Source organism: Desmodus rotundus, chromosome 3 (genome assembly GCF_022682495.2).
Source record: "Desmodus rotundus isolate HL8 chromosome 3, HLdesRot8A.1, whole genome shotgun sequence".
NCBI classification, from domain to species: domain Eukaryota; kingdom Metazoa; phylum Chordata; class Mammalia; order Chiroptera; family Phyllostomidae; genus Desmodus; species Desmodus rotundus.
The window spans coordinates 114,091,265-114,106,037 of NC_071389.1; the positions used below are offsets into that span (position 1 = coordinate 114,091,265).

At 41.0% G+C, this 14,773-nt stretch overlaps 1 protein-coding gene across 1 annotated transcript in view; it reads right to left on the bottom strand.

Moving 5' to 3' along the window:
* LOC139440760 (maestro heat-like repeat-containing protein family member 1) overlaps positions 1-14,773 on the bottom strand; it is an 85,977-nt gene that overhangs the window by 4,543 nt on the left and 66,661 nt on the right. Inside the window, exons 36-37 of the mRNA XM_071220789.1 lie at positions 3,190-3,348; positions 2,684-2,806 (exon numbers count right to left, since the gene is read on the bottom strand). Coding sequence (XP_071076890.1) covers positions 2,684-2,806; positions 3,190-3,348 — 282 coding nt within the window. The remainder of the gene's footprint in view (positions 1-2,683; positions 2,807-3,189; positions 3,349-14,773) is intronic.

The following is a 14,773-nucleotide window of genomic DNA, read 5'->3' on the forward strand; positions in this document are numbered from 1 at the left end:
ATATAATATTTACACTGGTAAAAATAAATTTGACATAAAATAATAAAACATAGCCTTAAGGGATTCCCCCTTCCTCCTTCCCATCTTGCCCCACCTCCTGGTGTAACCCGGAACTCCAGAAAAAGGCCCAGACTCACTATTTTGTAAGAGTTGCACATCATCCTCATGTATGTCCTTCAGGTTCAACTTCCCAGTGATTGACGCTAAGGACAGAAGAGATATAAAGTCCTTCCAGAATTCCTGGATCTTTGGGCCATTCCCTTCCCCCAGGCTCAGTAGTGAACAAGGAAGTCTGTAAACCAGTTTTAGCAAGGAATGTATCTCAGAGATGCCTTGCTCCCTACATGTCAGTGTCCTGGGGAAAGAAGAGTTGTGACCCAGGAAAAATATTGTCAGCAGGTGACGAGCATGAGCCAAGGATGTTAAACTTCAGGGAGTTCCCACATCGATAGAAAGATGAGCGCACAGGCAATTAATGTGCAAGAGTAAAATATATTGTCAATATATATATATCATAAAAATATTTAACTTCACTGATGATAAAAAATATCAATCAAAACAACATGCTTCTCATTTTTACCTATCATTGGTAATAATTTTTAAAACATCCTACCCGGGGTGGGCAAATGTCTGGAGAAATGGACACACACATACAGTACTGGTGACAACAACAAATGATCTAACTTTGTAGAATGTGGTTTGGCAATGAGCACCAAAGTCCTTAAAACTGTGCACACCCTTTGGGCCCAGCAACTCTACTTTTAAGAAATTTATGTTAACAAAATAATCATGATGGCATACAGACATTTAACCACTATGTCCCTGCCTATGGAAACGAAAGATGACACAGTCTCAATATTCAAAAATAAAGGTTGGTTTCATAAATCCATCTATTAAATAGAATTAATATTATGCAGTCATGAAAAGTAATGTTGAAAGGTATCTAATGCATGTACTGGTGATACAACTGTGTAGCAATGTTTGTGTTTTTTATAAATCCTCACCCAAATATTTGCTTATTGATCTGAGAAAGAGAGAGAGACAGAGAGGCAGACATCAGTGTAAGAAACACCAGTTGGTTTCCTTGTGTCCAGCACAAACTGGCATCAGAGCTACAACCCAGGTATGCACCCTGAAGGGGAATCAAACCTACAAACTTTTGGTGCACAGGACAATGGTCCAAACAAATTAGTCACCTGGCCAGGGCCCAAAGTTTGTACTTTTTAAAAGTGCTATATGTGTGTGTCTGTGTTGAGTACTTTGTTTTAAAAAATTCTAGGATGTTAGTAGTGGTTAAATCCAAATGATGGAAGTTCTAGTATTATTTATGGTCTTCTTTTAGTCAATCTGAATATTTTATGCTTTCTAACATTAATGCATACTGTTATTGTGGAACCATTTAAAACAAAACTATTTGGGAAAATCCATGGGGTTCCAGTTGAAGCAACAGTCTTTTCCCTGCCAAGTGTATACAGTTCTCTTCTCACAAAGCAGCATGCCTTGTGGGTAGATGCACACAGAGCCAGGGTGAAGGCAGCTAGCTTCCCAGGCCTTTCTGACACACAATTTGAGGTCAACCTCTCTAATCAGGTCACAGCTGGAAAAGGATGTGACCAGCTTCCTAACATTGTTCTGGCTGTACCCTGTAGCAAAATGTTAAGGAGAGTTTTCCTGCTATAAGGGAGGGGGGAGTTGACAGGAGGGACCACCTTACCTATAAAGGTGACTGCAGCTGCCTGTAGGAAGGGCTGAGTGCTCTGTAGGAAATCAAAGCTCTGACACAATAAATCCCCCAAGAACTGCATCTTTCGTGTGCTCACCTGTGGAGTCAAAGAGGAGTGGTGCTGACCAGGGAAGGGACTCGACTAAAGACCTGCTTGCAGCCATGCCTCTCTCACCCTGTCCAGAAGCAGCACTGGTTTCTGTCTTCAGTCAGCTTAAATCATTTGAACCTGCACACTCAGACACTGCCACCCCCGGCCAAAGAGCACACTCAGCAGAAAGTTCATAAAAGAGCTCTGCTCATTGATACCAACATGACAGCAGAGGAAACAACTGATATGGAGTTAGAAGACCCAGGTCTGAATACTGGCCCTGACATTGGCTTAAGTTTTCTCATCTGTAGAGTTGAAATAAAACCTGCCCAACCTCCATTGCATGACTACAAGGCTCCAATGGGAGAATGGATGTGATAGTGCTTTGTAAAGTGTAGAGTGCTCTATCTATATAAGGAACCCAAATTCATAATATTAGAATTACTCATGTTAGTTCCCAACTGACTTGCTTCTCCCTGACATGTTTACTTTTCAACAAGGACTCCTGAAGTCACACAAGCCACAGATCCTCAGCACCCTCACGACTGATCTAAAGCCCTGAGGACTCGCACCTCTATCTCTTCCTGCCACCTCTAAGCAGAAGGCCTCTATCCCACTGCCATCTACTCCCCTTGCATGATGTCCTTAGCCTCTGAAGGCAGAGATTGGGATGCTAGGAGGATCAGATATGAAGGACCAGGGGCTGGCATTCAAATGTGGGTTGCCAGAGTTTGCTGATGATAAAGAATGAGAATTAAGGACAAGAAGATGCCATCTTCTGTCAGCCCTCTCCTCTTTACTCACCTAGTCCGTCACTGAGGCCCTAATGTGACTACTGTGACCTGGCTTCCTCAGAGACTCTTACTCACCAGGTACTTGCATGTTTCTTCCAACATGTGGATGTGATCACTGAGGTCGGTATCCTGGAACTTGTGTGTCAATGATGGCCAGTCCATCAATTTGGTCCATTCAATCAGGGCCCTTCCACAGGCCTGTGGGATGGAAACAAGGAAATCCTCAAAGCCTCACTCCTATAACTCTGCAGAGCTAGGCCAGAGGCTAAGTGCAAGACCATGAAGGTAGGCCCCAAGGGTTTGCTTGGGATTAGTAGCTGGGATCAGGTGAAGCATGGGGACTTGTCCATGTCAAGGGACATAAACAGCTTCAGGGAGCAGAACCATATCAGGATAAGAGTGATGGAACCTGAGAGAGGGTAAAAGTGCTCAGATCCAGTACAGAGGACGGTACCAAAGAGGTAGACAGGGAATGCAGACCCCAGGCTTGGCTCGTGAAAGAGGACTAAAGGGAAGGGGCTATCCTCTAGCAGGAGGGGGTTGAATCAGGCTGAGGTTGTCAGGACAGAGGACACTAATACCTTGACTACATCAGTGTTGTTGTCCTGCAAACTGAGCAACAGCAGGACTAAGAAGCTGTTGACCTCTTTTCGGAGGGGAGATCCAGGTTTGCATTTTTTAAGTCGACAAAGCATGTGGCCAAGGGCAGAGGTGGCTGAGATCTTCACGTCGTCCTTCTCCTGCCATGAAGATTGAAATGGAGGTGAGAAGGCTTTGGCTTCCCTCTGGCCTTGTTGACCTGGCTTCCATACTCCCCACACTTCATTCTTTGTGAGGAAAGGACATTGAGGCCATTGTGTTTGCATACTGGAAAGGCAGCATGACTTGTGTAGCTCAGGAATTCTCGTCAGCCCTCTAGAGCTAATGAGTCAGTTTCTTAAGGCACAGTGCTAGGGAAACCAAGATTAAAATTTCAAAGCAGGAGGGGTCGCAATACCTGATATCAAACTGTATTACAAGGCCACTGTAATGAAAACAGCCTGGTACTAGCATAAAAACAGGTACATAAACCAAAGGAACAGAACAGAGAGCCCAGAAATAAACCCAAGTCTTTACGGTCAATCAATATTTGACAAAGGAGGCAGGAGCATAAAATGGAGCAAAAATAGCCTCTTCAACAAATGGTGTTGGGAGATCCAGACAGCCATGTGCAAAGAAATGAAACTTGATCATCAACTTACCCCATACACGAAAATAAATTCAAGGTCGGTAAAAGACTTAAATATAAGTCGTAACACCATAAAAGTCTTAGAGGAAAACATTGGCAGGAAAATCTCAGACATTCCACACAGCAACATCCTCACAGACACATCCCCTAAAGCAAGGAACATATAGGAAAGAATAAACAAATGGGACCTCATCAAAATAAAAAGCTTCTTCATGGCTAAAGAAAACAGCATTAAAATACAAAGAGAACCAACAGTATGGGAAAACATATTTGCCAATGATACCTCAGACAAAGGCCTGATCTCCAAAATATATAAAGAACTTACACGACTCCACTCCACGAAGGCAAACAACCCAATTAAAAAATGGGCAAAGGACTTGAACAGACACTTCTCCAAGGAAGACATACAGAGGGCCCAGAGACATATGAAAAGATGCTCAGCATTCACTAGCCATCAGAGAGATGCACATTAAAACCACAATGAGGTACCATCTCACACCAGTCAGAGTGGCCAACATAAACAAATTAACAAACAAATGTCGGAGAGGATGAGGAGAAAAGGGAACCCTAGGAGAGAGAGATGGCCGCGAGATAGGTGGGAGTGAGTTAACTTACCCTGCACCTGGGTGAAACACCTACCCATTCTACTGAGAAACAAAGCGAATAGCCAAAAGCAGCCCAGCGTTTATGAACATAGGAGACCAAAAAGTACAGAGGGCACTGAGAAAACAGAAGGTAAGGGGATTGCTTCAAGACAAAAAGGTCCCTGGGACCAACGCTGGGACCACGGTAGCTGCAGCCCAAGGCTCACTCGTGGGGGGCCTGCCACAGGACCCCTGGGAGAGAGCCAGGTTAACGGCCCCCTCCACTGCCAAACAAGACCTGAGCAACACTGTGACAGACTAGGTTGCCTGAAGTCGCAGGGAGGGGAATAAGGAGGAAGTGGAAAACCCAGGGAGACTGCAGGTGCTGGCCGACAAGAGTTGAAAGTTGGGCTGCGTAGGATCCTGACCCGGACAGCCCTGGCAGAGCTGGAGAGGTGGGCTGTGTGAGATGTTAGGCCCTTCCTTGTGCGGAGGGAGCCACAGGATCGAGCAGGAGGATTTTTCCCAAAAAGAAAAAGACCCTCTGGGGCACTTTGGGGAATTCCCCTGCAGCAACAGCTCCAGTCTCCTCTCCACCTGGCCACTCGCCAGTTTGGGAGTGTGCGCATGGACCTGGGAGTGCTCGCACCGGAGGGAGCTGAGACTACAGGCATCACCCAGAGAGGGTGCCCATCCACCAGGGAGTGCGCACACCTCATTTCAGAGGGAGCTGAAACTACAGGAACCACTGGGGCAGGGTGCCCAGCAACCAGGAGTGTGCCTACCCACAAGGGAGTGCTCGCACCTCATCTCAGAGGGAGCTGAGACTACAGGCACCACCTGGGGCAGGGTGCCCAGCAACCGGGAATGTGCCTATCCACCGGGGAGTGCTTACACCTCATCTCAGAGGAAGCTGAGACTACAGGCATTACCTGGGGAGGGTGCCCATACACGGGGGAGTGCGTGCACCTCATTTCAGAGGGAGCTGAGACTACAGGCACCACCCAGGGCAGGGTGCCAAGTGAATGGGAGTGTCTGCACCTTATCTCGGAGGTAACTGTGACCACAGGAACCAGGGAGAGTGTGAATCAAGGAAGGCTCTGCATGCACACCCATAGCCCGAAGAAGGCCTACCATAAAAAAAAGAGTGGGTAGAAGCTGGGAACACCAGGATTCCTCCTGGAAGAGGAAACCCACCAACAAAGAAATTACCAACAGATAACAAAAGAAGAAGGTGAAGGAGGGAGTGGAACTGACACTAACTCAACCCAGGACCTATCTGGAGATAGAACTAAATAGTGAGAACACACAACTGAACAAGAGCAAGAGAAAAGCCTCAAAACCTTATAAACACGGAAGAACCAGCTCCAACACAACCTGCTCACACCTGCACAACAGAAGACAAGAGGTGGGGGACAGACTGACCCTCAGATAACCAGCTGGTGGGAAAGACTCACCAAAGAAAGACCCAACAAGAACCAAAAACCAAAGACATACACAGAGCCAACAGAAACCACAGCGAAAGATCAGTAAGATCAGGAGATCAAGGAGACTGTACACAAAATCTCACAGGTATTCTACCACAGAAGTTTACACCAAAAACTCAGGGGGTCAGAACAGAGCAACTTAAGAAGCAGAGGCTAACAGGAAGAATCTCACAAACAATGTGAAGACAAAGAAACAATCCCCAAATGAAAGGAAAGGAGGAAGTCTCAGAAACAATGCTAAATAAAAAAGAGGCAAGTCAACTATCAGATTCTGAGTTCAAGGAATTGGTTATGAAAAAGCTTAATGAGCTCACACAGAATTTCCAAAAACTACAGGGAAACTACAATGAACTCACCGCAAAGTATATCAACATGAAAAAGGAAATAGAAACTATCAACAAAGGCCAAGAGGAAATGAAGAATACAATTTCTGAATTGAAGAACACAGTAGAAGGAATCAAAAGCAGGCTTGATGAAGCAGAGGAGCAGATCAGTGAACTGGAGGACAAGGTAGAAAAAAATACCCAGAATGAGCAGATAAGGAAAAGAGGCTCAGAAAGAATAAAGAGGGATTAAGGGAAATGCAGGACAAAATGAAATGCAATAATATCCATATAATAGGGACCAGAAGGAGAAGAGGAAGAGCAAGGGATAGAAAACCTGTATGAAAAAGTAGTGATGGAAAATTACCCTAATCTGATCAGAGAAAAAGTCACGCAAATCCAGGAAACACAGAGAGTCCCAAGCAAGAGGAACCCAAAGAGGCCCACTGCAAGACACATCATAATTAAAATGGCAAAATTCCAAGACAAAGAGAGGATCTTAAAGGCAGCAAGGGAGAAACAGGAAGTAACATACAAGGGAGCCCCGATAAGATTAGCACCTGACTTCTCAATGGAAACGCTCCAAGCCATAACAGAATGGCAAAAAATATTCCAAGTAATGAGAACCAGAGGACTGCAAACAAGACTACTTTACACAGCAAGGCTCTCAATCAAGATAGAAGGCCAAATAAAGAGTTTCCCAGACAAAAGAAGTCTAAAAGAATATACCTCGACCAAACCAGCTCTGCAAGAGATGCTAAAGGGGCTGCTGTAAGGAAAGGAAGGAAAAGAGAGAAAGAGGGAAGAACACAGGTACAAACAATTGGTAATGAATAAATACCTATCAATAATAACCTTAAATGTAAATGGATTAAATGCTCCAATCAAAAGACATAAAATAGCTGAATGGATAAGAAAGCATGACCCACACATATGCTACCTACAAGAGACCCACCTCAGGACAAAAGACCTACACAGACTGAAAGTGAAGGACTGGGAACAAATATTCCAAGCAAATGGACAGGAAAAAAAGCAGGGGGAGCAATACTCATATCAGACAAAATAGATGTCAAAAAAAAGGGCCATAAAGAGAGACCCAGGTGGTCACTTCATAATACTCAAAGGAAGAATCCACCAAGAAGACATAAAAATTGTAAATATATATGCACCCAACATAGGAGCACCCAAATACATTTTTAAAAATCTTGGAGGACTTCAAGAAAGATATTGACAGGAACACAATTATAGTAGGGGATTTAATACCCCACTGTCAAAGATAGACAGATCTTCTAAACACAATATCAACAAAGATATTGTGGCATTGAATAAGGCTATGGATGAAATGGACCTAACTGATATATAGAGAGCCATTCATCCCAAAGAAGCAAAATACACATTCTTTTCAAATGCACATGGAACATTTTCAAAGATAGACCACAGGATAGGACACAAAACAAGCCTCAACAAATTCAAGAAAATTGAAATCATATCAACCATTTTCTATGACCATAAGGGACTGAAACTAGAAACAAATCTCAAGGAAAGAAACCCAAAACACACAAAAGCATGGAAATTGAATAGCATGCTATTAAAGAGTGAATGGGTGAAAATTGAGATCAGAGAAGAAATCAAAAAGTTTCTGGAAACAAATGAAAATGAACTCACAACAATCCAAAACCTATGGGACACAGCAAAGGCAGTCCTGAGAGGGAAGTTTATAGCGATACAGGCCTACCTAAAAAGAATAGAAACAGCTCAAATAAACAACCTAACCCTACACCTACAAAAACTCGAGGAACAACAACAAAGACAACCCAGAGCAAGTAGAAGGAAGGAAATAACCAAGATCAGAGACTAAAAGCACAATTGTAAGGATCAACGAATCCAGGAGCTGGTTCTTTGAAAAGATAAACAAAATCGACAAGCCCTTAAGCAGGCTCATCAAGAAAAAAGAGAGGACCCAAATAAACACAATCAGAAATGAAAGAGGAGAGACTACAACGGATACCACCAGGATACAAAGGATTGTTAGAAATTACTATGAACTGTATGCCAGAAAATTTGAAAACCTAGATGAAGTGGACAAATTTCTAGAAAGATATAACCTTCCAAAACTCAATGAGGAAGAAGTACAAAGCCTGAACATAACCAGTAACGCCTGATGAAATTGAAGCAGTCGTCAAAAAACTCCCAACACACAAAAGCCCTGGACCAGATGGTTTCACAGGAGAATTCTACAAAGCCTTTAAGGAAGAGCTAACCCCTATCCTTCACAGACTATTCAAAAAAATCCAAACTGATGGAAGACTCCCAAACTCTTTTTATGAAGCCAGCATCATCCTAATCCCAAAACCAGATAAGGACACAACAAAGAAAGAAAACTTCAGGCCAATATCGCTCATGAACATACATGCTAAAATTCTCCACAAAATATTGGCAAACTGCATCCAGCAATACATTAAAAACATCATACACCATGACCAAGTGGGATTCATCCCAGGGATGCAAGGATGGTACAATATTCACAAATCAATAAACATAATACATCACATCAACAACAGCAAAGACAAAAATCACATGATCATATCAATAGATGCGGAAAAAGCATTTGATAAGACACAGCACCCATTTCTGATAAAAACACTCAGCAAAGTGGGAACAGAGGGAGCATTCCTCAACATAATAAAGGCCATATATGAGACACCTACAGGCAACATCATACTCAACGAGCAAAAACTTAGAGCTTTCCCACTAAAATCAGGAACAAGACAAGGATGCCCTCTCTCACCACTCCTATTCAACATAGTACTGGAAGTCCTAGCCACAGCAATCAGACAAGAAAAAGAAATAAAAGGCATCCAAATTGGAAAGGAGAAAGTGAAACTGTCACTGTTTGCAGATGACATGATAGTGTACATGGAAAATCCTATAGAGTACACAAAAAAAACTACTCGACCTAATAAATGAATTTGGCAAAACAGCTGGATACAAAGTCAATACTCAGAAATCAAAGGCATTCCTGTATACCAACAATGAAACTGCTGAAACAGAAATCAGGAAAAAAATCCCATTTGATATAGCAACAAGAAAAATAAAGTACCTAGGAATAAACCTAACCAAGGAGGTAAAAGATGTGTACTCAGAAAACTACACAACACTGAAGAAAGAAATTAAGGAAAACACAAACAAATGGAAGCATGTACCATGCTCATGGATTGGAAGAATTAACATCATCAAAATGGCTATACTACCCAAAGCGACTTATAGATTCAATGCAATCCCTATTAAAGTACCTATGACATATTTCACTGATATAGAACAAATATTTCAGAAATTTATATGGAACCATAAATGACCCCAAATAGCTGCAGTCATTTTGAGAAAGAAGAACAAAGGAGGAGCGATCACAATACCTGATATCAAACTGTATTACAAGGCCCTCCCAGACTGTAGTCAAAACAGCCTGGTACTGGCATAAAAACAGGCACATAGACCAATGGAGCAGAACACAGAGCCCAGAAATAAAACCAAGTCTGTACAGTCAATTAATATTTGACAAAGGAGGCAGGGGAATAAAATGGAGCAAAAATAGCCTCTTCAACAAATGGTGTTGGGAGATCGGGACAGCTTCATGCAAAATAATGAAACTCGATCATCAACTTACACCATACAGAAAAATAAATTCAAGATGGGTAAAAGACTTAAATATAAGTTGTAACACCATAAAAGTACTAGAGGAAAACATTGGCAGGAAAATCTCAGACATTCCACGCAGCAACATCCTCACAGACATGCCACCAAAGCAAGGGACATAAAGAAAGAATGAACAAATGGGACCTCATGAAAATAAAAAGCTTCTGCATGGCTAAAGAAAAAAGCATTAAAATTAAAAGAGAACCAACAGTATGGGAAAACATATTTGCCAATGACACCTCAGACAATGGCCTGATCTCCAAAATATATAAAGAACTCACATGACTCCACTCCAGGAAGACAAACAACCCAATTAAAAAATGGGCAAAGGACTTGAACAGATACTTCTCCAAGGAAGACATACAGAGGGCCCAGAGACATATGAAAAGATGCTCAGCATCACTAGCCATCTAGAGATGCACATTAAAACCACAATGAGGTACCATCTCACACCACTCAGTGGCCAACATAAGCAAATCAACAAACAAGTGTTGGAGAGGATGCGGAGAAAAGGGAACCCTAGTACACTCTTGGTGGGAACGCAGACTAGTGAGGCCACTGTGGAAAACAGTATGGAATTTCCTCAGAAAACTAAAAATGGAACTGCCCTTTGACCCAGCAATTCCACTGCTGGGATTATACCCTAAGAACCCTGAAACACCAATCCAAAAGAACTTATGCACCCCAAGGTTCATAGCAGCACAATTTACAATAGCCAAGTACTGGAAGCAACCTAAGTGCCCATCAGCAAATGAGTGGATCCAAAAACCAAGGTATATTTACACAATGGATTTCTATGCAGCAGAGAGAAAGAAGGAGCTTATACCCTTTGCAACAGCATGGGTGGAACTGGAGAGCATTATGTTAAGTGAAATAAGCCAAGCGGTGAGGGACAAATACCATATGATCTCACCTTTAACTGGAACATAATCAACAAAAGAAAAAAGCAAAGAAAATATAATTAGAGACATTGAAGTTAAGAACAATAGCCAGTGGGGTGTGGGGAGGGGACAGTGAGGAGAGTGGATTACAGGAACTAGTATAAAGGACACATGGTCAAAATCAAGGGGAAGGACGAGGTGGGGGAGGGAGGGGTATTTGGCTGGGGTGGGGTGTAGGGATGGGGAGAAAAGGCATACAACTGTAATTGAATAACAATAAAAATTTAAAAATAATAATAAATTATTAAAATAAAAATTATAAATCTATGCACATTTTTTGAAAATATCAGGAAAAAATCCCATTTGCTATAGTAACAAGAAAGATAAAGTAGCAATGAATAAACCTAAACAGGGAGGTAAAAGAACTTTACTCAGAAAACTACACAGCACAGAATGCACAAATTAAGGAAAACACAAATAAATGGAAGCATATACCGTGTTCATGGCTTTGAAGAATTAACACCATCAAAATGTTCATACCACCCAAAGCAATCGATAGATTCAATGCTATCCCTATTAAAATACCAATGATATATTTCACAGATATACAACAAATATTTTAGAAATTTATATGGAACCATAAACAACCCTGAATAGCCACAGCAATTTTGAGAAAGAAGAACAAAGTAGGAGGGATCACCATACCTGACATCAAACTGTATTAGAAGCCCACTGTAATCAAAACAGTCTGGTATTGGCATAAGAATAGGCACATAGATCAACGGGACAGAATAGAGAGCCTGGCAATAAACACAAGTCAGTATAGTCAATTAATATTTGATAAAGGGGGCAGAAGAATAAAATAGAGCAAAAACAACCTCCTCAACAAATGGTTTTGGGACATCTGGACAGCTCCTTGTAAAAAAATGAAACTCAATCACCAAATTACACCATATACAAAAATAAACACCAGACAAATATAAGAGTTAAATATAAGTCATGATAACATAAAAGTGCTAGAGGAGGACATAGGCAGGAAAATCTCAGATATTCCATGCAAGAATATTTTCACTGATATGTCCCCTAGAGCATGGGACATAAAGGAAAGAATAAACAAATGGGACTTCATCAAATTAAAAAGCTTCTGCATGGCTAAAGACAACAATAACAAAATGAAAAAGGAACCCACGGTATGGGAAAATATATTTGACGATGATGGCTCAGACAAGGGTTTGAGCTCCAAAATATATAAAGAACTCATATGACTCCACTCCAGGAAGACAAACAGTCTAACTTAAAAAAGGGCAAAGGACCTTAACAGACACTTCTCCAAGCAGCACATAAACAGGGTCCAGAGACATATGAAAGGATGCTCAGCATCACTAGGATCAGAGAGATGCACATTAAAACCACAATGAAATACCACTTCACACCAGTCAGAATGGCCATTATAAAGAAATCAACAAACAAATGCTAGTGAGGTTGGAGAGAAAAGGGAACCCTAGTGTACTGTTTTGGGGGGGGGGTTGTTTTTTAAAATGTATTTATTTATTTTTATTCAGTTACAATTGTCTGCATTTTCTACCCTTCCCTCCACCCCACCCCAGCCAGTCCCACCTCCCTCCGCCACCTCTACCCTCCCCCTTGATTTTGTCCTTGTGTCCTTTATAGTAGCTCCTATAGACCCCTCTCCCCACTATCCCCTCCCCACTCCCCTGTGGCTATTGTTAGCAGCACAATTTACAATAGCCAAGTACTGGAAGCAACCTAAGTGCCCATCAGCAAATGAGTGGATCAAAAAATTATGGTACATTTACACAATGGAATTCTACGCAGCAGAGAGAAAAAAGGAGCTTGTACCCTTTGCAATGGCATGGATGGAACTGGAGAGCATTATGCTAAGTGAAAGAAACCTAGTGCACTGTTGATGGCAATGCACACTGGTGCAGCCACTGTGCAAAACAGTATGAATTGCCTCATAAAACTAAAAATGGGATTTCCTTTTGACCTGGCAATTCCAGTGCTGGGATTATACCCTAAGAGCCTGAAAAACTAATTCAAAAGAACCTATGCATCCCAATGTTCATAGCAGCACGATTTACATTAGCCAAGTGCTGGAAGCAGTCTAAGTGCCCATCAGCAAATCATTGAATCAAAAAACTGTGGTACATTTACACAACAGAATACTATGCAGCAGAAAGAAAGAAGGAGCTCTTACCCTTCACAACAGCATGAATGGAACTGGAGAGCATCATACTAAGGAAGTAAGCCAGGTGGTGAAAGACAAATACCATATGATCTCACCTATCAGTGGAACCTAATTAACAGAACAACCAACCAATAAAAACATAATCAGAGTCACTGAAATAAAGAACAAAGTGATAGTAACCACAGAGTAGTAGTGAGGGAAATAATGGGGGGAAGAAGTAAAAGGGTCATCAAGGAACATGTATAAAGTACTCATGGACAAAGCCAAAGGTGAGTAGGATTGAAGGTGGGAGGGGTGAGTGGATGGTGCAGGGGAAAGTAAAAGTGGGAAAATGGAGACAACTGTATTCAAACATTAATAAAAAAGTGATTAAAAAGAAAAGAATACAAGGGAAAATAAAGAAAACACAGTTCATAATCTAGGTGAAACAAGAAAATTAATGGTAAGAGGAATATTCATAGCAGGAGGGGCCTACCTCTAAAACAAAACAAGAAAAGTTTCTAATAAATGAGCTAACATTACATGTAAAGGAACTAGAAAAAAGAACAACAGAGCACAAAGGGAGTGGACTAAAGGAAATAATAAAGATTAGAGAGAGATAAATGAAATAGTCTAGAAAGGTAACGGAGAAGATTTATGCCTTGAACAGCAGATTCTTTGGAAAGGTGAACAAGATTTATAAACCTTTAACCAACCCCCTCAAAAAGGGAACCCAAAGAAATAAAATGATAAATGAAATAGTAAAAGTCAGAAGTGACACTATGAAATATAAAGAATTATAAGACAATATTATGAGTAACTATATGAGAACAAATTGGACAAACTAGAGAAATGGATAAATTCATAGACACACACAGTCTTGCAAAACTGAATCCAGAAGAAACTGAAACTCTGAACAGACCAGTTTTAACCAACAAAATCAAAGTAGTAATCAAAATACTCGCAACAAAGAAACGCCCTGGATAGGTGGCTTCACAGGTGAATTTTAACAAACATTCAAAGAACACCTATCCTCCTCAAACAATTTCAAAAAATTCAAGAGGAAGGAAGACTCCCAAGCTGATTTAATGAGGCCAGCATAACCCTGACTCTAACATCAGATAAAGACAGTTCAAAGAAAGAAAATTATAAACCAATGTCCCTGGTGAACACTGATGCAAAAATATTCAAAAAATATTAGCAAAATGAATTCAACAATACATTAAAAAGATAATATAACATGATCAAGTGGGATTTATTCCTGGGGTGCAAATATAGTACAATATCCCCAAGTCAACGAACATGATATACCACATAAACAACACAAAGTATAAAAGTCATATGATCATATCAATAGATGCAAAAGCATTTTGTTAAAATTCAGCAACAATTATGAAAAACTCTCAGCAAAGTAGGAATAGAGGGAAAATAACTCCATATAATAAAGGCCAATATGACAAATACACAGCTAACATCAAACTCAGCAGGGGAAAAACTAAAAGATCAGGAGAAGACAGGGATGTGCACTTTCACCACTCTTAGGCAACATGGTACTAGCCACAGCAATCAAACAAGAAATAGAAGTAAAAGGCATTCAAATGGAAAGGAACAAATAAAACTGTCATTGTTTGCAAGCAACATGTTACTCTGTATAGACAACCATAAGGATTCAACCCAAAATCTAAAACTGATCAATGAATTCAGTTAAGTATCATGCTACAAAATAAATGTTCAGAAATCAGTTACAGTTTATATACCAGTAAGTAACTATCAGAAAGATA